General features: G+C 42.0%; 2 protein-coding genes across 3 annotated transcripts in view; one reads left to right on the plus strand and one right to left on the minus strand.

Moving 5' to 3' along the window:
* Positions 1–99: 99 nt before the first annotated feature.
* On the plus strand, positions 100–14,452 carry sgpp2 (sphingosine-1-phosphate phosphatase 2). 2 transcript variants are annotated; one of them, XM_082502912.1, is made up of 5 exons: positions 100–483; positions 1,368–1,529; positions 6,835–7,014; positions 11,037–11,126; positions 13,716–14,452. In XM_082502912.1, exons 1-5 carry the CDS (start codon positions 271–273, stop codon positions 14,259–14,261), a joined length of 1,191 nt encoding a protein of 396 aa, XP_082359038.1. In that variant the 5' UTR covers positions 100–270; the 3' UTR covers positions 14,262–14,452. The 2 variants fall into 2 exon arrangements, with proteins under 2 accessions (XP_082359038.1, XP_082359039.1); XM_082502913.1 differs by lacking the exon at positions 1,368–1,529.
* A 457-nt stretch (positions 14,453–14,909) lies between these two features.
* Positions 14,910–25,880, minus strand: part of farsb (phenylalanyl-tRNA synthetase subunit beta) — a 31,348-nt gene continuing 20,377 nt past the window's right edge. The window contains exons 12-18 of the mRNA XM_082502255.1: positions 24,714–24,921; positions 24,517–24,597; positions 24,255–24,347; positions 23,633–23,750; positions 23,215–23,367; positions 16,233–16,380; positions 14,910–15,883 (exon numbers count right to left, since the gene is read on the minus strand). Coding sequence (XP_082358381.1) covers positions 15,103–15,883; positions 16,233–16,380; positions 23,215–23,367; positions 23,633–23,750; positions 24,255–24,347; positions 24,517–24,597; positions 24,714–24,921 — 1,582 coding nt within the window. The 3' untranslated portion in view covers positions 14,910–15,102. The remainder of the gene's footprint in view (positions 15,884–16,232; positions 16,381–23,214; positions 23,368–23,632; positions 23,751–24,254; positions 24,348–24,516; positions 24,598–24,713; positions 24,922–25,880) is intronic.

The following is a 25,880-nucleotide window of genomic DNA, read 5'->3' on the forward strand; positions in this document are numbered from 1 at the left end:
TAACTTTTAGCTACTGGTGAGCAACTAAAGACTACCGGGTCAGCCCCCTTTTGTAGTTAGCCCCGCCTCGCTTCGCACACCTGTGACGCACGGCGAGCCGCACCTGTCCGCCCTTCTACAACCTGCCCCCTGGGATGCGCCCCTGCTTGGGCTCATATCACTTTCCACTACTCCTCTTGTCCGGAACATCCTCATCATCTACTTCCTTTCCGTAGTTTGTGTGTGTGTGTGTGTCTGTGTGTGTGTGTGTGCGTCTTTGTGTGAGTGTGTATGTCGGTTCACCTGTCGCGCTGCATGGAGCTCCTGACTTACCTCCACGATTCAGAGCTCGTGGCCCGGTTCCAGCGGCGATGCGGACTCTTCCTCGTCGAAAGCGCGCATCTCAAGCCCGAGAGACCACGTGGGCAGCTGGTGAGGGACAGATTGGACCACCAGGACCGCAATTCCAACTATAAATACAAGGAGAATGGATACGCTTCACGTGTAAGGTTTCTCCTTTAGTTCAATCAAAGCAAAGTGTTCATTTTTATTTATTTATTTATTTCAGTCCTGCTGTGTGGCATTAAATTCTGTAGGATAAAGCACAGTTGGTGTCGAATCTCTGAGAATTCACTTTCGGGTTCATTAGATTTATTTGAGATTATGCAAAACAAGCTGTCTGGCTTTTCCCGTTTGACTGGCTGCTTCTGGCAGCCAGCAGATAGCCATGTGCACTATAACAAGTTGGGTCACACACTCACATGTAACAGTGGCCTTGTTGTTTTTCTAAGTAACGTCACTGAGTGAAGATGTAGTCAGGTTACATTCTGACTTAAGAATGAAAGATTTCTTGATAAACGGATCAGCACAAAGCGATATGGATGTTTTTAAAGGCTAAACCTCAGTAACTGCAGTATATCTCCTTCTATGAGACTTATATACCGACAGAAAAGGCTGTGATGTCCTCTGTGACTCTAGAGGACCTTTGCCAGGTTAATTTCCCCCCATTATGCCACAGTGATGTTGTAAGTGTGTCTTGGAAATGTTTATAACATAAAGTGGAAGTGCCGGGTTTGAAAGCAGTGGGGATTTACTAGGCAATGTGAGGTTTAATAGGAGAGTCTAAGCAGTTGCATTATGGGAGATGTTGGACCCATGAGATTAAAACTGCAATTTAGGTGTCTCTGTGAATCCACTGGTTTCATGATAGTCATGCTTGATTAAAGGAATCCTATAGGCTTCAAACTGCCTGCTTTTTAAATGAGGAAGCTTTAAAAGAAAAGTGATATGCCGCAAACAAAAGGTGTGTCTGGTCTGATCTGATCTGACAGACAGCCAGGCATTATCTGTAGGCAGCTTGTTCCATGATGTTTGCATTTCATGTGCAGGACTGTGGTAGGCCTCGTTACGAGGTGAGGAACTGGCCGTTGCACTTCCTCTTCTTGCTGTCGGCCAGCCTCGGGCATGAAATCTTCTACATCACCTGTCTGCCCAACATACATTGGAGCGTGGACCCTTTCCTGTGCCGCCGCCTTCTCAACATGTGGGCCGTAAGTCGCAGCTGGAGAGAGTGTGTCTTTGTGTGTGAGTGTGTGTGTATATGTCAGTCAGACTGCATTAGCGTGCACAAGCCTCCAGTCTGATGTCTTTTTCCTTCACAATGCCACATCTCTTCTCTCTGCTTCTCTGCCTTCTTTTCTCTTCACCTTTCAACCTCCTTTCATCCTTGCCCCCCCCCTCTCCAGTGACCTGTCTCTGACACCATCATGTACATATATCCCCAGGCCTTGGGGTGGGGGGCACAGGGGCCAGCCTGACCAGGACCCCTGACATGGTGAAAGGCCACACATGAGGACACATCAGTGGGAAAGTACTGTTAGGAGCTCCCCTTCAGATGTGTATTCTGGCAGAATCGAGCGCATGATGACCCTGAAAACATGTCAAACCCCAGAAGGAGTCTAGATGTAGACACACACAGACGGCCTCACTCTTTGCAGTGTGTGTGATGGGCAGTGTGTTTTCATGCCCTTTGTGTCCCTGCCCCGAATGCTGGGTGGATGCCCTGTATCTGAACTCCGTGTTTTTTGGGGGCGGGGTGGAATAGATATCATTCTTCTGGAATCCTGGCTGCACCATGCCCCTGTGTGAACTTTCAAACACACGCATAAACAGCTACACACACACTCGCAGTCCCCATCTCACTTGCTAAACACACTCATTGCCCTCCCTCTAGTTAGACATTACCAGCGTTGCTGTGTGCTCTCCTCCCCCTGCTCTACCAGCAGAGTGTTTTATTGGCCTCGTCGGTGCATTTGAGTGTTCTCTCTCTCTGGACCTACCATTTGGTCTGTCAGCCCTCGGGGCGTGTCAACCCGCACCTCTAACTTCTCAAAGCGCCCCACCATTGTGTTGGTGGAGTTATCTGAGGTTAATGCAGGGCTTTGCACCCCCCGTCCTCTCTTCTGTCGCGCACATAAACAGCAAATCTTCGCGCTGGCAGCACGGATGCCACATGCACCCTTGTGTCCTTCACTGCTCGCTCTTGGCTTTACTTAAACAATGACTTTGGTTGACTTAGAAAACAGTTACTGTGCCTCACCATATGGTCATGAATTACACAGGTGTCATTGTAACATAGCGTTATGCAAATCACATGTGCTGTTTAGAATATCAAAAATTTCAGGTTTACATCCGCACAATTGCATGGTTTTTGTTTTTTTAACCACATGAGGTGTTCTAATATGATGTTCCTACATAGTGATAAAAAGTAATTTTATTCCCAGAAAAAGCCACTTCTAACGAAATGTTAGAACAAACCATTTGATACAAATAAGATTATTCTCAAATGGAAAAGTAAAGGCCCGCTCAGCAAAGACAATTCTATAGAAACTTACAAAGGAGCGCCAGAGGATCGTACTCTAAATCATAAAAGTTAAAAGAACTGCTTAAAACTGTGCCCAGAAGAATAACAGTTTCCACTTCCTTATTAAAGCTATTGCAGTAAATTGCAGAAACCATGCTGTGGGGACCTGGCATATTGGCTCCACAGCCATATTATGGAGGAACGTGACTCCCAGAATGCCCATTGTACAAACCCAGCCCCTATTATTTGTAGTTAAGGAGTCATGAAGTCAGGGAAAAAAAAACTTTTCAAGGCTTTATTGTAAAAGGAATCATGTGATGTTCAATCTGAACACAAAGGTTTTTTTTATCCTGGACTCTACTAGAGGAGCAAAGTGATCTAAGTAATAGGTGGGTGGGGACTTTGTTTGTGATGACCATTTTATATGACATCATGTAGAGCCAACACTATATAAAAACTGTCAGACTCCGAGCAGTCAGAGCTGGATCAGAGAGATTATTTGTACATACACTGACCTTTGAAACTTTGGTCATGTTTAATAGTGGCAGCCACTATGAGAGAAAATAAAATAAAGAATGATAGGTACACTTTAAAAAGACAAAATAATAACGTAAATTCAAACATAAAATTATCCAAAAAGTTATTATTATAGGAAAAAGGCACCGCACAGTGTTTTAATGATTCTGCATGTTATCTGAACATTATGTTGGTGTATAAGCTCAGTTTTAAGGAAATCCATGATAGAACCTCTTGAAGCTGTGATATCGGTGGTTATATTCACTGATACTTCACTTTGTTGTGTGTATTCATTAACAGGGTTAGGGTCCTACCATAATTTATCACAATAATTCTGATGACACATGTATTTTACAGCACCTTGGAGGTCATATATTAGAAAAATATATGAGCTAGCCACCCAGTTTTGAGCTAAGCTAAGCTAAGCCCGCTTAGCATGTCACCATGAACTAACATTCTTGTGTTTTTGACTTATAAACAGTAGCCTGTGGGACCTCCTCCACACACACACACACACACACACTCATTTTCATATCTTAGTGAGGACATCTAATTGACATAATGCTTCTCCTAGCCGCTTACACTAACCCTAACAATCAAAAATGAATGCCTAACCCAAACCCTTAGGCTAAATCTAACCATAGCCTAATTGTAACAATAACACTAAACCACATTTTGAGCCTCAAAAATACCTTTAAACTTGTGGGGATGGGCATTTTGTCCCCATAAGTGACTGTTGGTCCCCACAAGTCTAGTGACATGTCAATTTTCTGTCCTCACAAAGATGTCTAAACAAGTACTCACACCGACACATACATATGCACGCACGCTTGCACAGAGTCTCATCTACATGTTGACAGATCAAAGTCCAAAGCTGCTCTGGCCTCGATCAATATACTTATTCACAGGATCACTCAGAGCATGTGTGAGCTATCTTTAACTCTTCCCCTAATGTGGCCAGACTGTCCCTGGGTCAACCCGTTTGATGTGACCGTTACGATGAGACACTGGGGTGACAGCTTCACTGGAGGCAGCTGAATGTGATGTTTGTGTGGATGGTGAGTTCAGAGCGTGGTGGAGGGGTATCATATCATGCAAGCACTTGAACTGGTATGCAGATCCATTGTGTGAAGGCAGACGGTGGGGGTGCACACTAGTATGGATTATTGCTTGAATACACAGTTGTGACGTACGAAAGGGGTCGGGTTTGCCATTGTCTGACCTCAGTTTATTGTTCACCTCCTGGAGCCAATTATTCTGTCTGTCTCAGTTTGTGTGGGTACAGTCAGTGTAGACGCAAATATTGCAATAACACACTTCATATTCAGTCATGACCAGAGGGTAGGGATAGGGAGAGAAGGGACAGTGTAGTTTTGGATGAGGAAAACAAAGAGGTTTGGGAGCTCTGGTTTACCACCAGAGCTCACAGTGAGAGATACTGTCCATATCCAATGCAATTCTCCATTGCAGAAGTGCCTTAAATCTTTCTTCTGGCCTTTAAGGGGTTTATATAAAAGTCTAGGAAAAAAGGTCTCTATTAATCACTTGATTTGTGATGCCAGTACACACTTACCTAATTCCCCAGTGCCAATTTCTAGGAACTGGTTGGTTTGGCAGTTACGTACAATGTGTACCTTAAAGGCGGAATTTCTTCGTTTCTGGTTTCCATTTGCCTTTCCCAAGTTTCACTGCCACTCAAAATTAGTTAGTGAGTGTTTGCAGACACATTGACTATGGGTGACTGCTAGAATGTTTTAGTGACCAGCACTATCTTTGCAACCAATTTTACCTAGCAACAGCCCCCAGCAACCACTGCGCAACTGGTTGCAGAATAAGACTGGATGTTCCCAGAGGGGTCCCAAACTGGCCTCTAGGCCTAATAGGTTTGTTCTTTGTTCACTACTTTTCGCTAAGTCAAACTTAACACTATGTTTTATATATATATATATATATATATATATATATATATATATATATATATATATATATATATATATATATGTATATATATATATATGTATATATATATATATATATATATACACAGTCTAGGAATGGCACAAAGGGTCACAACAGCGGGCAGCTCACATATTTGATTTTATTGGATTTGGGCACCAAATGTCCTCCATGATTCAACCCAGAGGGATTTGTGTCTCCTCCAAAGATCAACCTGGGGATCTTTTACTTAGCTGAACATGTTACTCAAACCACACTAGCTTTACATGTATAGTTATCCTCACACAAATTAGCAATGTTTGTTTCATAACATTGCATTAAATGAATTGGCGATTTTTAAACATATTCACAAGCTCATTTGTGCTTTTAGGTATTTTTTTAAAGTCTGAGTAATTATTTCTTCCAGTCTTAAACCTCAATTAAATCTACTGGTTCAGATTTGTGCCTAAAAGACAGAAATGACAGTATCAATCGTCTCATCTAACTCTCGGTTAAAGTGTGCATGTGTTAATTCTAGTCTGTGTAGCAATGATGAACCAGACAATGATGGGCTATCTCTGTAGGAAAGACTCTTTCTATCCCACCTATGAACACAGCAACCCTCAAGAAGAGGTTTTATCAGTCCGAGCTCTGACTTCAGCCTCATCCAGCATATTAATTTATATTGTTTGAGACGGATGTTCAGTGTCCTCACACAATTGGTCCTATCATTTTTCTCAATGTCTATCTGCATCCGTTTCTCTAAATAGTTGCTGCACTAACAGCGGGTCAGAAGATGTCCTCTTATATCATTTGCCATGGTAACAAGCGTTTCCTGATTACAGTGTCAGTGGAGACGGTAATAACAACCTCTCTATTCTCTCCCTTAAACACACACATTAGTATCCTATCTCTCTCTCCATGAACTAGCCTCCCTGCTTCTTGCCAAGACAGCCATTCATTAAATATACAAGGCAGAGCTTTAAATAAACCCGGAGCTGGAGCAGGCTGCCCCATCGAGGGCCACTGGGGATCTCATGAAAAAGAATAGGCAGCACATTTGGCAGGATACACACATCGGTACAGCTAGCGTGCACACCTTGCGCCGACTGTGTCATTGTGTCAGAACCCCTCTGTCTCACTATACCAGCTGGAGACGCTGCATCAGCAAACTCCACTTTCTTCAGTCGTCTGTTCCTTGTAGTAGATTTTGTTACCATACTACTGCAGCATCTGCACTTTATACAAGTGTGAGTCTCTGCTCTTGGGCAGTTTTTCTTTTTTGAGTGGGGACGATGATTACTTATTTATGAGATTGTGTGATTAGCTTTAAAGTGGGATCCTTGCTTCCTCTTTGCATTATTTTATCATCTAATTTTTGCTTTTGTGGCCAGCATACTTTACTACACTCCTGCAGCATTTCTTATTGCTTTATTGTAATAATACGCCATAGTGGAAGGGATGGCAGATATATACCATTTGAAGCTAACAACACGGTACCATAATGCACTACTAAAGCTGTGCTTTTCTATCGTTTGCAGTTAGTGATGTACGTCGGCCAGGTGATGAAGGACGTCCTGAAGCTGCCTCGCCCTTTCTCTCCCCCTGTTGTCAAGCTGGAGACACGTGTAGACGCAGAATACGGACTGCCCTCCACCCACGCTATGGCAGCAACTGCCATCTCCTTCACACTTTTACTAAGCGCCACCTCCAGAATACAGGTGAGCATTTAGGAGAAACATGAAACACAGCAAGCAAGCTTAATGATATCTGTTCCAAACTGGCTCAGATTCACTTTCCGGAGTTTTCAACATCATCCCAGAATTTCCACCAGTAAATGAAGCTGGCTTACATCCAAAATGAGTCACAGCAACAGTAAGGAAAAAGCTATCAACCAGAAAATTTCACCCTCGTTATCACACTATGAGCACTATGGGGACCATAATTACAAAATAATATCATGTTCTGTTCAATAAGTGTTCAAACCTGCAATTACGCCGTGTTTTTACATAGACTTGTATACAACAGGTCTTCATTTTGCAACCACACCAGTTGTACCCTCCTTGCACATTACACTTCAGCCATGTCCATCTGGAACTTCATTACAGTGTCTGTCTGTATAAAACTGAAGTACGTCACATACAATTTGTTGGGTTTTCATGACACTGCAGCTTTAAGGGGAATATATCAAAATCTGCTGGATGGATTGCCATAAAATTTGCTACCTAAAATTACACTATTTAGACAAAAGGATTGAACTACTACACATTACACCTACAGGAGCTGCTCGGTCATAGATATCCATGCCATGAAGCTCCCAGCACACAGTTTTTGTGCTGGTATTAACAGTAGAGGAGGTTTGGAGCTCTGAAGTTGCAGTTATCCTGCTAGCAGTTGATTGAGGAATATCTAGGAGAGCAGAAATTTCACAAACTGACTTGTTTTAATGCTGGTATCCTATTACAGTTCATGCTTGAATTGAATTCATGCGTGAATTTTTTTCACAAATGTGTCAGTGAGACTAAACACCTGAATTCAGAGATAAGACTTTAGCCACTACAGTGTATGTCTGTGATAAACTGTAACTTAAACTTCGATATTTCCATCACTGGTTTTATTTAACCACTTGCCTGTTTTTATAATTTGGCTTCAGTGAGAGCTGTAGATAGGTCACTTAGGATCAGTAAAAATTGACATTAAATTGCCATTTTTAAAAAAAGAAATTCCACTGTAAGAATGTCAGGTGACTAGTGGACATATTTATAAACTCCGAATATTCAAACTGTTAGCATAATAATGTCAGCATTAAGTTCAGTGTGGCTTAACATTAGGAATATAAACAAATCATAATCAGCTTCATGGCTGACATGATGTGGACTTTTTCTAAATATTTCTTCTAGTTCAGTTCAATTCAATTTTATTTATATACCAAACAAATTATAACAACAGTTGCCTCAGGTGCTTTATATTATAAGATACAGATAAGACCCAAACAATCAGAGGATTAAGCAAGCATTTGGCGACAGTGGAAAGAAAAAAAACCTCTCTTTTAATGGGAAGAAACTTCCAGCCGAACGATGGGAGAGGCGGCCATCTGTGACAGGTGGGATTGAGGGGAGGGAGGCAGGATAAAACATATGATGTGGTAGAGAGCCAGAGATTAATAATAACTAAAGATTAAGAATGATGTGGCAATTGATACCGAGTGATGTGTAAACACGTAGAAAGGGAAAAAGGTGAGTGAAGAAGAAACACTCAGTGGATCGTGGTAAGCCCCCAGCAACCTAGGCGTATTGCAGTATAATTAAGGGAGGATTCAGGGTCACCTGATCCAGCTCTAAATATATGCTTTATTAAAAAGGACATCTTTAAGCTGAATCTTAAAAGTAAAGAGCTTGTCTGTCTCTAGAATGCAAACTGGGAGCTGGTTCCACAGAAGTGGAGCCGAAAAGCTGAAGGCTTTGCCTCCCGTTCTACTTTTAAATATCCTGGGCACCACAAATAAACCTGCAGTCTAAGCGCGAAGTGTTCTAATGGAGTGATACAGGACTATGAGGTCTGTGTGGCCTGATTATTCAAGGCCTTGTACATGTGGACTTATGAGAAAGAGGAAAATGAAACAGCATTTTACTATGATATTCTACACTTACTCTGCAATGCTGAAAAGCCTGACAAATATCAACTTAAATAACTTCAGGCTCTAACATTTATCTCTTTTCTTAAATGTTTATCAAGCTTGGGGTCACAGGCTACGCCCCTGACAGGGCATCCCAGGGCTAACACAATAAGATGATCAGGATATAACATCAATCAGACATTTTCCATGTGGTTCTACAAACTGTTTCGTGATTTGCTACTGAAATAATATTACTGAAACTGAATAGCCATGGTTCATTACCATTGCCTACCAGAGATGATGTAATTCAGCTGCTATCAGAGCTGGGAAGTGTTGGCTAAGTGGATGTTGAACTGTAATTCAGACACTAGGTTTCTAATTAGATGTGCTATTAAACTGCCATTGGATTTTATGGACCGCAGTAAGATTGGGTGTTGAGTTATCCCAGCTAAATGATCGTTTTCTCTCAGATCCAAGTGTCGTCACTGGGATCCTGAGGATGGCGGTTTGGGATGAAGGGAGTGGCCCAGCTGTCCATCACAGAGTCGTGCCTGAGCTGTTGGACAATGGGTGGGGAAGGGCGGGGCCAGCAGTCACCATCAGTCACCATCAGCCATACCCGTCGAGCTGCTGTTTGGTCTTCTGATGGACTCCGCTGAGTCAATGACTGTCAGTCCACGTCTCCACCTCCCTCCTCCTCCTGACTCTTCCTCTCTTTATCTTTCCCACTCCTCTGTCGAGTCAATAAAGCAATCAGGGGCTCAATCATAGACTATCTTAGTCAAGCAGTGTGTTTGACTGAGGAGCTGAATGAATGCTAAACCCTTCAGTTTAGTAGTTTACAGTCTCCGGAGCTGTCAGACTGATTTGTGGTTGGATCGTTTAGGCTAGCTCTGTGTCACACTTTGTTGCAGTGGCTGTTCTCAGGGTCAGAGAAATCAGATCAGCACCCCAGGGACGTGCATGTACAGTAGAGCCCTTAAACGTGTCCCGAAATTCCTCAAGGAATCCCCTGAAAGAAAAGAGCATGTATCACTATAGATGAGTAGCAGGCTGTTGCAGAGGCCACTGAATAGCCACAAGGCCTTGGGGCAACTTCTCCCCAAGCAGGTCAGAGGTCACGACAGTCAATCACAGAGTGACTCTTTCCCCCCTCCTTTCTCTGACATCCTTTGTGGCCATTCATAAAAAAAACTCTCTTCATGAACTAGCAGTGAATAGGCTTCCAGCTGCAGAGGACAGGAACAGACACAGGAAAAAAGGCAGAGGGCAGGATAAGAAGGGGCTCAGGAGTGGAGGGAGGCCTCTCTTCTCACTGTTATTGAAATGGACGAAGGAAACAAAACCTGCCACTATAGGTAAAAGATGGAGAGACAGTAGAGCAGGGTTGTCAAACATAAGGCCTGGGGGTCAGAATCGGCCTGGCAAAGACTCCAATTCGGCCCACTGGACGGCTTTGAAGAAGGATGGAGATTTTGGACTTTAAACTGTACTCTCATAAGTGCCACAGCTTTTTCTACTGATAAAGACCTCCTCTATGCCCATTTACACTACACCAAAGTAATTTTAAGCTCAAACAGTCGTTCTGAGAGGCCTTCATTTTCTACACCAGGATTTCGTTATCGTGTGTAAAAAGTGAGAAGTGCTGTTGGAATTGCACTTCTTTTTCTTGTATTAAAATATCTCAAGAATTAATTGTGCAGTAAAAACTTCTTTTCATTGACAGACAGGGAAGCTTTGCCCATCCAGCCCACTGAAGATTAAAGTGAGCTGTATGTGGCCCAGAATGTAAAATGAGTTTGACATCCCTGCTGTAGAGGAATAAAGGAGCAGCGACAGGCAGTACATCAACTAGGCAGGCTATATAACTGGCAGAGACGAGCTAAACGCCCAAATGAGGAGCATTGATGAATGGATGATTTGAAGGCAAAGTGGAAAGAAAAAAAAGCACCAAATAAAAACAATTCTTGGGTTTTTATCTTGAAAGATGACTGCACAAGGAAGAATTGCAGACATGCCTGAGCCTGCTGATGGATTTAATCTTTTATCATGTAATCATGTGCGTGTGCTTTTTGCTCGACGGTCGCCGTGATGTCTGCTGATAACGTGGGTATTTTTGTGCCTCAGTTCCAGTTCGGGGTGGGCCTGACCATCGCAGTGACACTGGCGACCTTGGTGTCTCTGAGCCGCCTCTACACTGGCATGCACTCGGTTTTGGTGAGCTATTCTCTCAACTCACACACACACACATGCACACATAGTACAGTATAAAACATTAAAGCTCAACATGGGATTCATTATTCATTGTGTCTGGTTAAGTTGGCTAGCTGAGGCTTTGATCCAAGACTCAAAATTCAGCAGGCACTTCATGCTGCCTTCGTTTAAATGGGAAGCATCAGCACTTATGACTCATGCAGTTATTTTTTTATCACGTTTATTAAGACCATAGCCATTTAAAATGTGGGATTACGGGAAATATGCTCATCTGCTTTCTTGCTTGCGAGAAAATTCCCAAAACATCTGACCCTAATATCCAGTCACGCTGAGACTGAATGGTAGTTGACGTCTTTTATGGTTTCGAGTGGCGTATGTCACGCTGGTCAGCCACACAGAGGCCACACTATTCAGATTTGTGCGCAGCACCATAGTAAAATTTGATCTTTATTTACAGTGGAGTACAAGAAGGTTAAACTACCCATTGTCCACTGTTACAACACCATACCTCCTCATAAATGCACCTTGTAAATCATAAATAATATATACGCCTGGTCAGTTTTTATATGATCTAACTTATGCCTGCAATCCATAAATCTTTAATAATTCCTTTGCAACTCTTTGCAGGGTATAGCACACACTTTCTGCCCAAACACATCTCATTCCAGACATTCCTGAATGAAAAAGCATCGGTGTGCACACAGTCAGATTTACTCTGAATCAGACCTGTCTCCACAATTCTGTCCTCTGAAACATCACAGAGGACACAAACAGAGGTTTACTTGCTTAGGTTGTAAGAAGTGTACATAAAGTCTTGAATGAGAGGTTATGAATGAGACTCATAGCCCATAGCAGAACAAATCACAGGATTCAACAAATATTAACACACACAAGAGGACAAAAGGTGCCTTCATTTGATATTAAAGTCTATTATTAATTACCAGGTCAGATCAGGAGGAACTGGTGTATTACAGTGTGTATTTTTCTCCACCTCAGACAGACGAGTTGTTATACAGGAGCTTTCCTCAGACTGAGACCTGGACTCCTTTAAAGCTGTCAGACATGTTGATTTTAGTGTTGGTAAAAGTCTGTGTTCACTAAAGTTTGGATTTTCCTGTCATTTTTCTGCATAAATTCAAAGTAAATATTGTTATATTGTATCCCTGTAGTGCACGTGAATGGCTACAGTAAATCAACATAAACAGATTTTTATCCAAAATGACCAAAACCGGCCTGTAGTGGTACATTGTTAAGTCCTGTTGTGTTCCTGTTTGAAACACATCAGGAGAGCTAACTGAGCGCTAACAATGGGTCAAATTTTCAGAGTAGACACAAAGGTGATAAGTCTTCTTATCTGAGTTTTGTCAAGATAAAAAATACCTGTACCTTTCTGTTTTATTCCTGATGCATTCGTTGTACAACGCCAAAACTTTAAAAAAAAATTGGTGGAACACTGTGTAAAATGTAAATACAAACATGCAATGATTTACAGACCTCATGAACTCATATTTCCTTCACAAGAGAACGCAAAAAGCATTTCAAATGTTTAAACTGAGGAAAATGTGAAAAATAGTGGTTCACTTTGAATTTAATGGCACCAAGACATCTCAAGTTAGGGCAGGGACTGTGTTCGCATAGTGCAACAGTCCTGGGTTGCATTTCTCATTTCATATGGATTGATGCCAAATGTTACAGGCAAGTCAATTATGCACACACACTCTAAAACAAAGCCATGCTGTTATAATAGATGCAGCATATGATTTATCATTGTCTTGCTGAAATATGCAAGACCCTTTCTGAAAAAAACATTGTCTGGATGGGAGGATGCGCTGCTCTAAAACCTACATTTACCTGTGAAGACTGATGGTGCCTTTCCAGACGTGCAAGCTGCCACTTCTATAGGCAGTAATGCACATCCATCCGATCAGAGCTTTTTAACTGAGTGCTGATAACGAGCCAGATGATCCTGTGTTTTCCAAAAAAGAATATCACATTTCAATTTCTCTGACCACAGAGCAGTTTTCCTCTTTGCCTCAATCTATTTTAAATAATGTTTTCATCCAGAGAAGACTTGTTGTATTCCAGAGCGCATGCATTGATTTCTATGACAGAATCTTGACTGTTTTTAGTGCAGTGCTGTGTGAGGATGATGCATGCCTGATGAAAACAGGCAGCCAATATTGATTTTCCACCTTGTCCCTTGCACAGAGATTTCTCCAGAATTTTTTGATGATTTTATGACTGTAAATGATGAGATATTTAAAGTCTGATGAACAGTATTCTGAAATTTGTAGTTTTCTGTAGATTGGTGAAACTCTGTCTCTCTAAGCCGCTCTTCTTATAACCAATCACGTTACTGAGCAGTTTCCAAGTAACCTAATTAGTTGCAAGCTGTTTCATTTTATCCCCAATTCAACATGAGCTAGTATTTTCTTGAAATAGTGAAATGTCACAGTTCAAACATTTGATATGTTTCCTATGGTCTTTTGTGAATAAAATGCGGGTAGATGAGATATGCAGATGCATTGCAGCATCCCTTTTTTTTTTTTTAGGAATTTGGTTTATAAGTGATTCTTCTTTTTCTGCCTCCAGGATGTTATCTGTGGGATCTTGATCTCTGCCGTGCTGTTAGGGGGCACCTATCCCTACTGGGAAACAATGGACCACTTCCAGCTCAACAACCCCATCTCCCCCATTGTAGTGCTGGTACTGTTCTACTTCCTCTGCTACATATACCCAGAGCTGGACCATTACAGCACCACACGGGGGGATACGACCACCATTCTGGGAACGTGTGCCGGGGCCTCAGCGGGGTACTGGGTGAATCAGCAGCTGGGGCAGACGTTTGAGCCTGAGGGCATGTTGCCTGTACCTTTGCCCACACTGACAGCGAGCGCACTAGCGTTAGGCACTGGCCGCTTCTTGGTGGGGGCTGTAATACTGCTGGCAACTCGGCAGATAGTGAAAACGGTGAGCCTGCACATGTTGTATTCATGGTACAAAGTACCGAAAAGTGACAACAATGCCAGGAGGAGGAAAGAGATTGAAGTGCCTTCTAAGTTTGCCACATATACATCTGTTGGGCTGGTTAATTCTATACTGGCCAACAGAATTTTCCTTTTTTTGGGACTGTTATGACCTGACTGATCAATATGATCTGAACAAAACCGAACCTCATATTTATCTCGGTGTTCTTAAAATGATCATTTTTTTGTAATACGTTGCAAGATTTTTAGAAAAAGTTCTCAGAGGGAATGATTCACAACTGTGTACTTGTGACTGACCTGTAACTGAGTTGAAAGAAAATAAAACATTTTGCTTAAATAAAATTTCGTGTTTAAAAGCTTTGTTTCACATGCTGAACACGTCGTTTCCATTTCAGAGCACACAGGTCCAAGTTTCTTGTTACTTTTGCAATTGGGAGAACCACACCTTAAACCTGATTTGCTCATACCAAATCCAGTATAACTGAATCCTGACAAGTTAATTTCAGCCGAACCCACCTTTGTCCTCTCAGCAGGTTAGAGCATGCAATCTGTTACACCATGCTGGCCTGGTTACTTTGTCTAGTGCAGGAATGAAGCAGTTAAGCTCCCTTTGCTACAGTAGAGTTTAAAAGAATGTGAGAGCACCTGTCAGACTTCATGTACAGTGCAGATTGATGTCTGCATGACTTGTTTTCTTACAGGAGTCCACTGGCTTCACAAATTTCTTTTATTTGTTAGTAATGTATAAACAGGTGCAGATGACATGTGGAAAAAACAAAGATTCAGAGCACTCAAGTCACAAGTTTGAATGGCTTTAATTGTGTCTGAAGGCAAAACCCTTTTGGACTTGTATCAAAGGATAAAGAAATGAAGCACCTGAGCATTAGCCTCTTTAATACAGTGATGCTGGAATATTAACTGAACATTGCATTTATCGCCCAGCTTACACCAAGTCCACAAAATCTCAGATGGCACTGTTCTGTCTCAGTGATTCAGATCTTATTGAAAGCAGCCACATCCACAGACTGAACATATTCCTCGAAGGCGGTGATGGCTTCCTCCAACATATCAGTGCCCACTTTATCGTCCTCCACCACACATCCTATCTGGAGCTTCTTGATGCCGTAACCCACTGGCACCAGTTTGGACTGCCCCCACAGCAGCCCGTCCATACTGACGCTGCGGACGCACTCCTCCAGCTTGGACATGTCCGTCTCGTCGTCCCAGGGCTTGACGTCAAGCAGGATGGAGGACTTGGCAATGAGAGCTGGCTTCTTGGATTTCTTGGCGGCGTACTCGGCAAGACGCTGCTCCTTGATTCTGGCCACTTCTGCGCTCTCTGCCTCATCGTCTGACCCAAAAAGGTCGATGTCTTCCTCGTCGCTGGCATCATTTGGCGTGGCCAGGGGAGTAGCTGGGAGGACATACCGACTCTTGGCTGATGGAAGACGAGCTCTGTCTGTCTGGAAAGAGTTTATGTGGTTGTACCAGCGCCAGAGGTGGCAGAGCGTCGGTGAGGGAGGAGAGGGGATGGCGTCAAACACGATCATGTCAGCTTGGGATGCCACAAAGCCCTCGATGTAGCTTTTGTCAGCCAGAAAATCACTGAGAGCTTCGAGGCCCACTTGTGTGCTCACGTCACCAAACACAGTTTTTGTGGAAGTCAGGCGGGAGTGGGCGCTCTGCTGTGATTCATCTCGTGTGGGGAACCTGTGCTTGATGACTTCTTTCATGGGAACGTCGCGTGTGAGGGGAGTTTCAGCGGTGTGGCCACTGGAAGAACCAAGGCAACAGAGCAACAGGTAATGAGTCACTCAGTTTAATTACCATGCACTAACCCCAAGGCACAAATAGGCTAAATTAAGATCAGGCATGCATGCGCAAGCCCACACACAGACGCACAAACACATGCTACAAACACAGTGGAGTGTTGTTAATTTTTAATTATTCTGACTTCAGTAAAAACAGCCCTGTTACTCTTATATAAAACAATGTTTCCACACAGTTCCGCACAGTATTGTCTCCTGATTAACCAACTAAAACAATCATCGGCAGCACACCCCCGTAACATACACCAAACAAACAGCTATATATGGTTTTAGGTTTAGGAAGGTAAAATCACAGGAAGGGTTCGATGTCCATCTCCAGGGCGGAGCAGGGCATTGTCAGCTCGAAGCGATTGATGACATCTGGATGAAGCACTCCGAGACGCCCGACGTTCTTTCCACGGACAAAGATATCAGCACAGCGACCGGGGAAAAAGGTGGAATCTGAAAGGGGGAAAAAAATAAATAAAGTTAACAGTTTGGCCCCACTTCCTTCTTGTTAAAGCTATTTTAGAAGAAAACATTGCAACAGTTATCTTTTTCTTTTAGAAAAAGGCAGCTAGCTTTCTCCTAATAAAAACCAACGGACTGATTCTAACAGTCAGACCACGTGTTCAATACAGACAATGGCCCTCTTTGCCATCATGAATATACACGTGTTCTTTAGTAATGGCCAATTTTGTTCATAATACAGTGTGAATGTTCATGACATTCATGACACAGTAATTCTGAATTATAGCTGCCAAAGTAAAAAGCAGGAGAATTTCCACATAAGGAAGCTTTAAGAATAATGGTCAGAGTTTAGGCCAGAATGGCTACCTCGTCTCTTAAGATGTGACAATGGTTAAAAATGTGAGGCCGGGGGCAGCAATGAAGCAGGATTGTGTCCAATGACAAAAAAAAACAAAAACTTGGAAAAATGAAGCATATGGAGCATCTGATCTTTTAGCCCAAGACAACGAACCAGCTACAATTACTGAAACATCCTAAAGGGCAGGGGTGGCCAACTAATCTACCCAAGGGGCCACAACTGGGACTGTTGTGAAGGGCGGTACCAAGCAGCTTCTAAAGAAAGCTCATCAGTGTGGCCCTCCACCTAGTCCCAGTCTCTCACTGGTTTTACCCTTGGGTAAATTTTTTAAAGATGGTCAAACTTTTTCCTTTCTTCTGTCTCGTCTTTGTATTTTTGAAACATTTGTTACATTACAATATATAAAATGATTGAAGTGGGGTTAGATAAATAAAACTGATTTGAAGGTCCACTGCCCTGATTGGATTCTGCTCACAAATAAAACAGCTTAAATTAGACTCCCAGGTCTTGGCTACTAACACCTACACCTGGCACCAACTTATACTCTTGCCACAGTCCAGACTCTTGAGCTCCCGCGAGAGCAACCTCTTTTGTTGGACAATTATCACCTCCACAAGCTTTTCGTACCTTACTGTGAAGCAGTTGTTTTTTTGTTTGTCCCCCCCACCTGTATTACTATCTAAACACCCAACTGTGATGATTTAGGTGTTTCTTGGATCCTGTTTGTGCCATAGTTGCAACATCTCCAAATGAGGCGTTTTGCCAGCTCCTTGGACATGCTTTGTGTCTCTCCTGCTTTACATTACAATGATCATGAGTCAAGTGCAGCATGTGGGCAACACTGTGCAGCTTTTCTTGTTCCTTGATCATAATTTGTTCACCCACGTTCATTATCACTGGTTAGCTGATAAGAATAAAGCCAAAACCTCAAAAGGCTTTACTTCCTGTGCATCTTTTTTTTTCCCTTGAGAAGAAGAAAAAAAAAAAAAAAAAAAAAACACTTCAAAAACTGAAAACAGCCCTCTGGACTGAGTATGAGCTTGACTCTTACCGTTTATTACTGATCAATGATAAAGCACAGAAAGGAACACCATTTATGTGAAAATGTCATGGGTCATTACTCTGAAACAACCACCACTGGAGGCCATTTGACCATAATTGGCTTAGTCTCCCTCAGACATGATGCGGAAAGTGTGTCAGCATCTGGACTAACCAAAAAAAAAAAAAAAAAAAAAGGTCACTTTGCTCCAGATGGGAAGAAAAATTCGCCATCGACACAAATATGAAAACACTTTTGTTTGTGTGAGAGGCGTTTGCTCACTTTGTTAAAAAAAAAAAAAAAAACACTGACTGAAAGACGGACTTGTCAGGGGATAACAAGATACAGGGGTTGCTATGACTACAGCCCCACACACTCTCACACAGACACGGCATTCTCCCATCGTGCACCGCTTCTTCCCACGCTGCCTTGCTAATGGGTTCCAGAGCCCACCGCTTAGATCTTCCATCACTGCTGTGGACGAAGGCTTACGACAGAAATGCATGAGCTTTCAAACACGTGTTGGGCTGCTAGAGCAGAAAACGTCGAGCAGTTATTTCAGTGCCTGTTAAATTAGTGGAATGTGCTTGCGTCAGTTCACACGTCATCTTCTTGCACCGTGAACAGGATGCCATGGCAACTACATAAATAGCTCAGGTACATCTTAAATAACCAATCAGTCAATGAAAACCCCACACTTGAGCCCCGCCACTTTCCGCCCCCTCTCCTCCAACTTGCAGTGGAGCTTTCAGCGGAAGCTGCGGTTAGATCGGCGCATCATCAACAAGTCCAACTGGACAATTTATCACCATTATTTTATTTAGAGAGAAGTTCTTAATCAATTTAATGAGCAGCAAACTGCAATGAATGCCTCACTGTGTGAGCAGGTGCACATCTGAAATTAGTACCAATATAACTTTCATCAAATGAATTTCAGTAATCACTTTTATGTTCTTTGAGGCTTTTCCCTGCTTTTAATTCCACATTTTAGGAGAACTTGTGAATGAGTTAAAAATCCACCGAATCTTATTCCAGGTCTTGCTTTTATAGCTTCAGCCGTCATTTCTGCTAATTATGATAAACAGTGTGTATTCCTGAGATATGATATAGTTCTACCCTTAAAATGAATTCAATCTAGGTAAGAGATTGCTTAGTTACAGCTGGGGATGGTCTACAGTTTTGTTATCACCATTAAAACTAATGTCAATAGCAGATGCATAATGTGTTTTGCTCATGCCAATGACAAATCTCTACAGCACAGAGGGAAAAATATTAGGCTGTGTATGTATAGACAGAAGAGCCTGGTTTGTAAAATGTTGCACATTTACAACAGCTTACTTGGTTATTTTTAGTACTGCTCACCGTTTTCGCCCAAGTAATTTTGTATAATGTATTGCTTCATATAAAGCAGACCTGATCACTTGTTTCTGTGTTGGAACACCGAGTTACGTCACCTAAATCTCAGGACCTTTGTAAGAGGTGTCATTACCACATATAAACAGGAACAATAACCAAAGGACAGATTGAAAATAAGTCCTTTAGTGTCATTAAACTGAGCCTTCATCCTGTGAAGCACACACACACAGACTGATCGCTCTAGGTGAAAAAGCGAACAAACATAGAAGACATGATACTAACAAATGGGCCGAGACCTCGCATTGGACACAGTTGTTAAGTGAAACGTGGGCATCTGTCATTTAAGTGTTTTCTGCTCTGCCTCTGTTCCCCTGACTCGTCATTTCATCGCCTTTCTGCACTGAGTGGTGGAAACACGACTGACATGTATTCCTGGGGAGCGATGCTGAGGGAGCAGCAGAGCTGCTGATGGACACATCCTGAGGACATGTGTCTGCATCAGGTGGGCTATGAGACTGGGTCACGACCTTGTAATGGGTTTAAGGACATGCTGACATGTGTGGGGCTAATGGTGCATAGAGACTAGAGGAAAAAACAAATGGAGAAGGTAGAGTGAGTGGGAGTGTGTGTTCCAGTATGTTGTGCATGAGAGCAAACTGTGAGGATGTCAATTTCAGCTCCTGTTTGAAGTATGTGTGTTACTTTATGCCTGTCAGATGGCCAGTCTAAGCACCCGTGGGTGGGTGCTGTATGTGCCAGTCTGTCTCGTTGCTCGGCACTGCAGTGGGTGATGTGACTCCTGTGCTCCTCTCCACACTGCAGCCTATGCACGCTCTCATACCTAGCTTCTTTCGTCTGCCCCCCACCCCCAAGTTTTTATCTGTACCCTGTAGTTTCCCCCCCATTGTTCCTCTCCCATGTCTGCCTTCAATCCTCCCCACTCCTCTCTCTGCACTCATCTCTCATCCACCGATACTTGAGCCCATTGATTTGCAGTCTGAATGGGCCAGTACAGGCAGATATCCTACAGCGTGACCTTGCAAAGCCCAAAGGAGAGGTGGGGCGGAAGTGGTGGGTGGAGAGGTAAATAGGTAGGAAAATATGGGTCTGGGGGTGGGGGAAATGGAAAGAGGCGAGGAATCTAAAACTGAAATGAATGGATGAGAATCCCTCTGGGAAACTTGGGGCAGCTCAGATGCATACAGATTGGCCTGCAGTCGAACATTTCTGATTAACAATCTCATAGGAACAGAGCAACTGCATCAGAAACTGAGTCACACCTGCCATTCAAACTTAGCTTTACAGTAAATTTGACAAAGCTGGTCACGTGTCACCACATGTTAACACATGTTAATATCAGCGGACTGTGAAGAAGAAAATGCATTCACACTGTACAGTTTACTGCTTTCAAGCTCTCTGTGATTAAAAGAACCTTTCAGAATAAAAGGTCAGCAGAATTCTCAACAGGCTTCAAGTGCTGATGCAATATGACTAATTTCATTCACAGTGACTTAAGAAAGAATCCCTATGAAAATGTGCTCAGATGCATTTCATCATTAGAGTGAAGTGAAGTGGTGTTCTGGGTCCATGACCCCGAAAAACCAACGCTGATGTGACACCTTTTATTTTTATTGAGCAAAGAGATGACAGGAACAGTTCAATGCCATATGTATATGAATGTAAGAGAAAGAGGGTTAGACTGATTTATTAGGGTGATGGGATGTGATTGCTGGACTTGCAGGTAGACCAAGGAATGTAATATAACACGTGTTAAAAATAAGGGTGTCACAAAAACTGTCATTTAAGTGATGACACGTTATGAGTTCCCACTAAAATGGTATCTGGTATTTTCCAGGTGTTAGAGACACTGGATGACACCAACATGTCAAATGTTGGCATCAAGTGTAGATGCATTGGCAGCACTGCAGCTTAAACATCCTGGTGGATTTGAGCCAGGTCTGGATGGTGTGCATTAGAATGATTTACATGCAGTCAACTTCAAAAGTGATATCCTTAACAAAGAATCGTTGTTGTTTTAATGTTTTAGTCACTATACCATTAATTATGAGGCACAGATTAAAAAGTGAAGCTGTGGTGTGTTAGATCCATCTCTGCACACACAAGGAGAGAGATACTGAATCCTTGCCTGATGATTTCATTAGATTTTTTCACATTTGATGCAACACACCTCCACCTCTGGGTGACTGCACAGGAGGCCAGGTGGAAGGCCACCTGTCTGCAAACAATTGCAAACAGTTACTCTCAGACAGTTTGGCAAAGGTTTACAGAGGAGCACCACCCATCTGCAGTGTTTCTATAATACAGACAATAGGGGACTCGACTCAACTGGTTCCACTCCTGTATAAAAGCAAGGCTGTCGATCATGATGTCATTTTGCCGTTACATTGTTGTCCTGTAACAACTACCTCATCATTGTGGATGGTTACGTTTACATATCTTAAACACATATTACACATGTAGAGTTAAACACACAAGGTAAAAGTAGGCTAATGAGATGCATTAGCCAACTTAACAGTTGTAGTTTCGCACAAAAACAGCAGGCCACTGGGCTTGTAAGACTTTGGATCTGGAGAAAACTAATTGTGAGGGTGACTTAATTCAGCAATTGACCCTTAATATTACCACATTGTTAAAATTTTACTGTTATCATTGGCTAAATGTGCTGTAGTGCTGCTCTTCACAATGTTAGCCAAGTCCTTCTCACTAAATAGTCTACTATCAATAACAGAGCTGAAATAACATAGGATTTCTAAACATAAAAATATCTGATGATTATCGGTCACTGTTCATATTTTCAGCTGTAGCAGAATGTTTAAGTGAGGAAGCTCTAAAATCCTTCCCACACATCTTTCAGATTTTTGGATGCAACTCACTCTGCAGCTTTCTAAAACAAACAATAAAACATAAGTCATAACCTCTTCTTACAGGAATTGGTGAGCAATCTGGAGGTGAGGAAGGAAGCGGGGGTTGACCTTCACTCCAGTTCTTTATGTCCCAAAATAAATACATTTTAAAAAAAGAAAAAGAAAATAGAAGCCGGTCAGTCTATTCCAGAAGAGACTGAAAATATAAGCTACTGTAGCAACTGTCCACGTTCAGTCCTACCCAGACCAGAGGGGAAACCCGGTCATGCTCTCCATTAACTTTTTATTGAGCGAAGGTGGCTACTTGACAATTCTGTGTGCTAGCAAAAGAGAAAAAAAAAAGTGTGTGGTCAGTTTTACACACACAAAGACCTGTTCTTCCTGCTCAGGCACTACAGCATGAAGAATGGGGAAAATAAAGGATCCTAACCCTGTCTGACGACATGTGTGGCAACCATGTTGTCAATGATAACTCAAAGATCTAAATGTTAGTTTTGGGCCACGACTTCCAAGTAATCAGATGGTGTGCTCAAAAATGCAACATCATACAACATAAGATAAAAACAGAGAGACCCTACAATGTGCTGAAGTTACAGCATAACTTCTGATTTATTACTCCGTGGTTATCCGTCTATGATTGCAACTCCTGACGTGTTTTTTGATTTAAACAGCCCAAGCAACTACCGATTATTCACAATCCATAACTCTAACTTCAAAAAAAAAAAAAAGCCATCAATCCATTTTCATATCCATGCCAATCACTACATCACCCCTATACCTTGTGTATACATACACAAGCTCCTGTATATCCTTCCTGTGGAGTTACCCTCACCACTGATGATGCAAGCCAGCGTGGAGTTGAACCAGAACTGTGTAGCTCACTGCGATGATAAATGTTCCCTCACAATAAAGCATGTACATGCTGCTCTCATAGCAAACACAACAATGCAGTTGCTGCTAGTCAAAGACTGGATTTACATAATGTCAACAAAACCTGCCTTTTATCATCACGAGGTAGATTAATTCATTCAACAGCTTGTACAGAAACAAAAGATCACGTGGTTTGAAATCTGTGGCTGGGATTTCTCTGCCTTCTACAAATCCAGTCTTTAGTTATTTACCAACAAAGCTAGGCAGTACATACGTTCCTATAGGCCCACACCCCCCTTCATCTCCACGCTTCTTACCATCTGCAGTCTGGATGTGGTAGCCTTCTCCTCGGGCTGGCTTCACCTCCAACAGCTGCATGGTTCGGTCCAGTAGGCCGTGGATGACCTCAAAACCCGGACTCTTGTTGTAGTAAACAGCACAGAAACGTCGGCTGTTTCTCGCCCCAACATCTGGGTGGAAGGATGAGAGACATAAGTAACAGTTTCTACAATAAAGCTAATACACACAATTCAGTATGCCACATTTTAGTTTTTTTTTAATCCTGTATATTTATTAAAACATTCATTGACCCTTCTTTAATTAAATCTATCAACTTCAACTACGATTCGACTTGATCTAATTTGTAATCTTTAAGAAAGTTTTCATCTTTCCAAAACTGTACAACTCTACATGTAATAAATTTGTCTCCATCACTTCAGATTTGTTGACGCCTACCTTTGGTCTCATCCTTTAGCACCACGTCTGATATCTCAAACAGTTTAAGGGGAAGTGGCATCTTCCTGTTGGCTGCTATGGTTTTCAACAGACCTGGCAGCAAGGTGGTGCGCGCCACCTGGTGGGGAAAAAAAAAACGGGTCAAGCTGGAAACAGGCCTGCAGTTCCTTATGGAGGAAGAGGGCGCCCTCTTATGGAACAATCACAGTACAACATTGTGCTTCTGATTAGTTCTCAACTTCTCAAAATCATCCCAGCATTAAAAGTCTTTACCTTCTTCATTTTAAACTTAAGGAGATACATTTTAAAATGCACCTATAAACATTATTTGGAGTTGAAACATTTTTACAGATCATTACACAGACAGTGAAATGAACACCTGCAGATGACATGCTGAACATTTACGAATTTCACTGCAGCCTGTTGTTTGCCGTTTACTGTACAGTGTAAATATCCAATCACATAATAATCTAAAAAGACCAATTAATGCTCAAAAAAAAATAAAAATAAAAAATCTACTCTTTAAGTTACTTTGAGGATAAAAATGTGACTCTCTCTTGTCTTTTTTAAAGGCCCAAAACACTTCATTTCATTTCTGTCTCTTTGTTTGACTGTATATTACCTGGAACTCAGCAGTCTTGGGGTTGGAGATATGAACTGCCCTCATCTCCGAGATCTTCTTCCCAAGCTTTTCTGCAATATCTTCTTGAGAACACTAAAGAAAGAGAAGATGAAAAAATTTGAGGATTTTTTTTAAAGAGAGACAAAAAAAAAAAAAAAAAAACAAAAAAAACCCACCCTGAACAAACAAAAAAAACCCACCCTGAACAAACAAAAAAAAAAAAACCCAAACCAAGACAAAAGTTATATGATTTTTTTTTTACCAGGGCAAAGTTGAGGGCCTCTGTAAATCCAGCGGCTGCCAGGTCTTGCCTCAGCAGCTCTGTCAGTTTATTAAGTGGGAACTGTGAACAAATACATAAGAATGCACATGCTTGATTAGACACACTTGATTGTTTAATTAACTCAGCATTTGCTTACAGTAATGCACCATGTATAGAAAACAAGCAAAGGCAGCTACCTGGTTGGCTACAGTGTAGGTGCGTGGGGTGGTGCGGGTAATGTTGTTGAAACCGTAGGCAATGGCGGCGTCCTCCATGATATCGCAGGCGTGGATGATGTCCGAGCGAGTGGGTGGGATCTCGACCTCAATCTCATCACCGGCGCCGGTAGCCTGGGAGAGCAGGCACATCCTGGTCAGCAGGTGAGCAATTTTCTCTGTCGATTCACTGTCAGGAGAGGGGGAAAAAAAAAAGTGAGCCTTTTCATGTTACTGAACGTCCGCTGACACAAAGCATGAAATGCTTTAGTACCAAGACTCAAATGCAGAGTGTGAGTATCATTTTAAGAACATATACTAATAAACTGATCTGAAACTTTTCAATGGAAAGTAAAAACGTGGCTACAGACAGTTCCCACTGGTCCCAACATGGATTTATAGTCTGACAGAGTGGAACAAATCTGTTCATCAATAGTTAAACATATGTTTGAAATTTGGTACGATGTGATAAATCACTGATAAGATCTTTGAACTCAGCCCCACAAGGGTTAACCAACTTATCATACCAGGAAAGGGAGATGCTACATTTGAGCTTCGGTCATGAAAATTTTCCAAATCGGTCTCCTTCAAACACTGATCTTAGCATCTTCTGAGGCATTAAACTACTTTAAAATTCAAATCAAACTTATCCTGAGTAAAAAAAAACAAAACACACTGAACATACAGCTCAGACTAACACACTGTACTTGGTTAATGTGAACATATGTAAATCTGCCAAGTTAAACCATTGTAATAAATGTACACCAGACATATTTACTAAATGGACAGGGGCTACAGGAACACCGCCTCACTGTATTAAACATTTTAGCGATCAGAGTGACATGTCTGACAATTTTTAATTTTTATTAAATCTATTAAACCTAAAAATTACAGTATTTAAACTTGGGAAAGTTGCTCAAAGATGAGTTACCTAAAACTGACCAATCAGCAGCTATTGTTCAGTTTTAGGTAACTGCTCTCCATATATCAGTTAAAAATATACAGTGCTGTGAAAAAGTGTTTGCATCAACACATCTGGCAGTAATCAGGCCTCAGTGTGACTACTGAAATTGAACTAAACTTTTGTGATTCAACAAGGTAGGTTTGGGAAGCTTTTTTCTCTTACTTAAGGAAATCATCACTTTAAAA

The sequence above is a fragment of the Aulonocara stuartgranti genome, assembly GCF_965226115.1.
Source record: "Aulonocara stuartgranti genome assembly, chromosome: 14".
Taxonomy (NCBI): Eukaryota; Metazoa; Chordata; class Actinopteri; order Cichliformes; family Cichlidae; genus Aulonocara; species Aulonocara stuartgranti.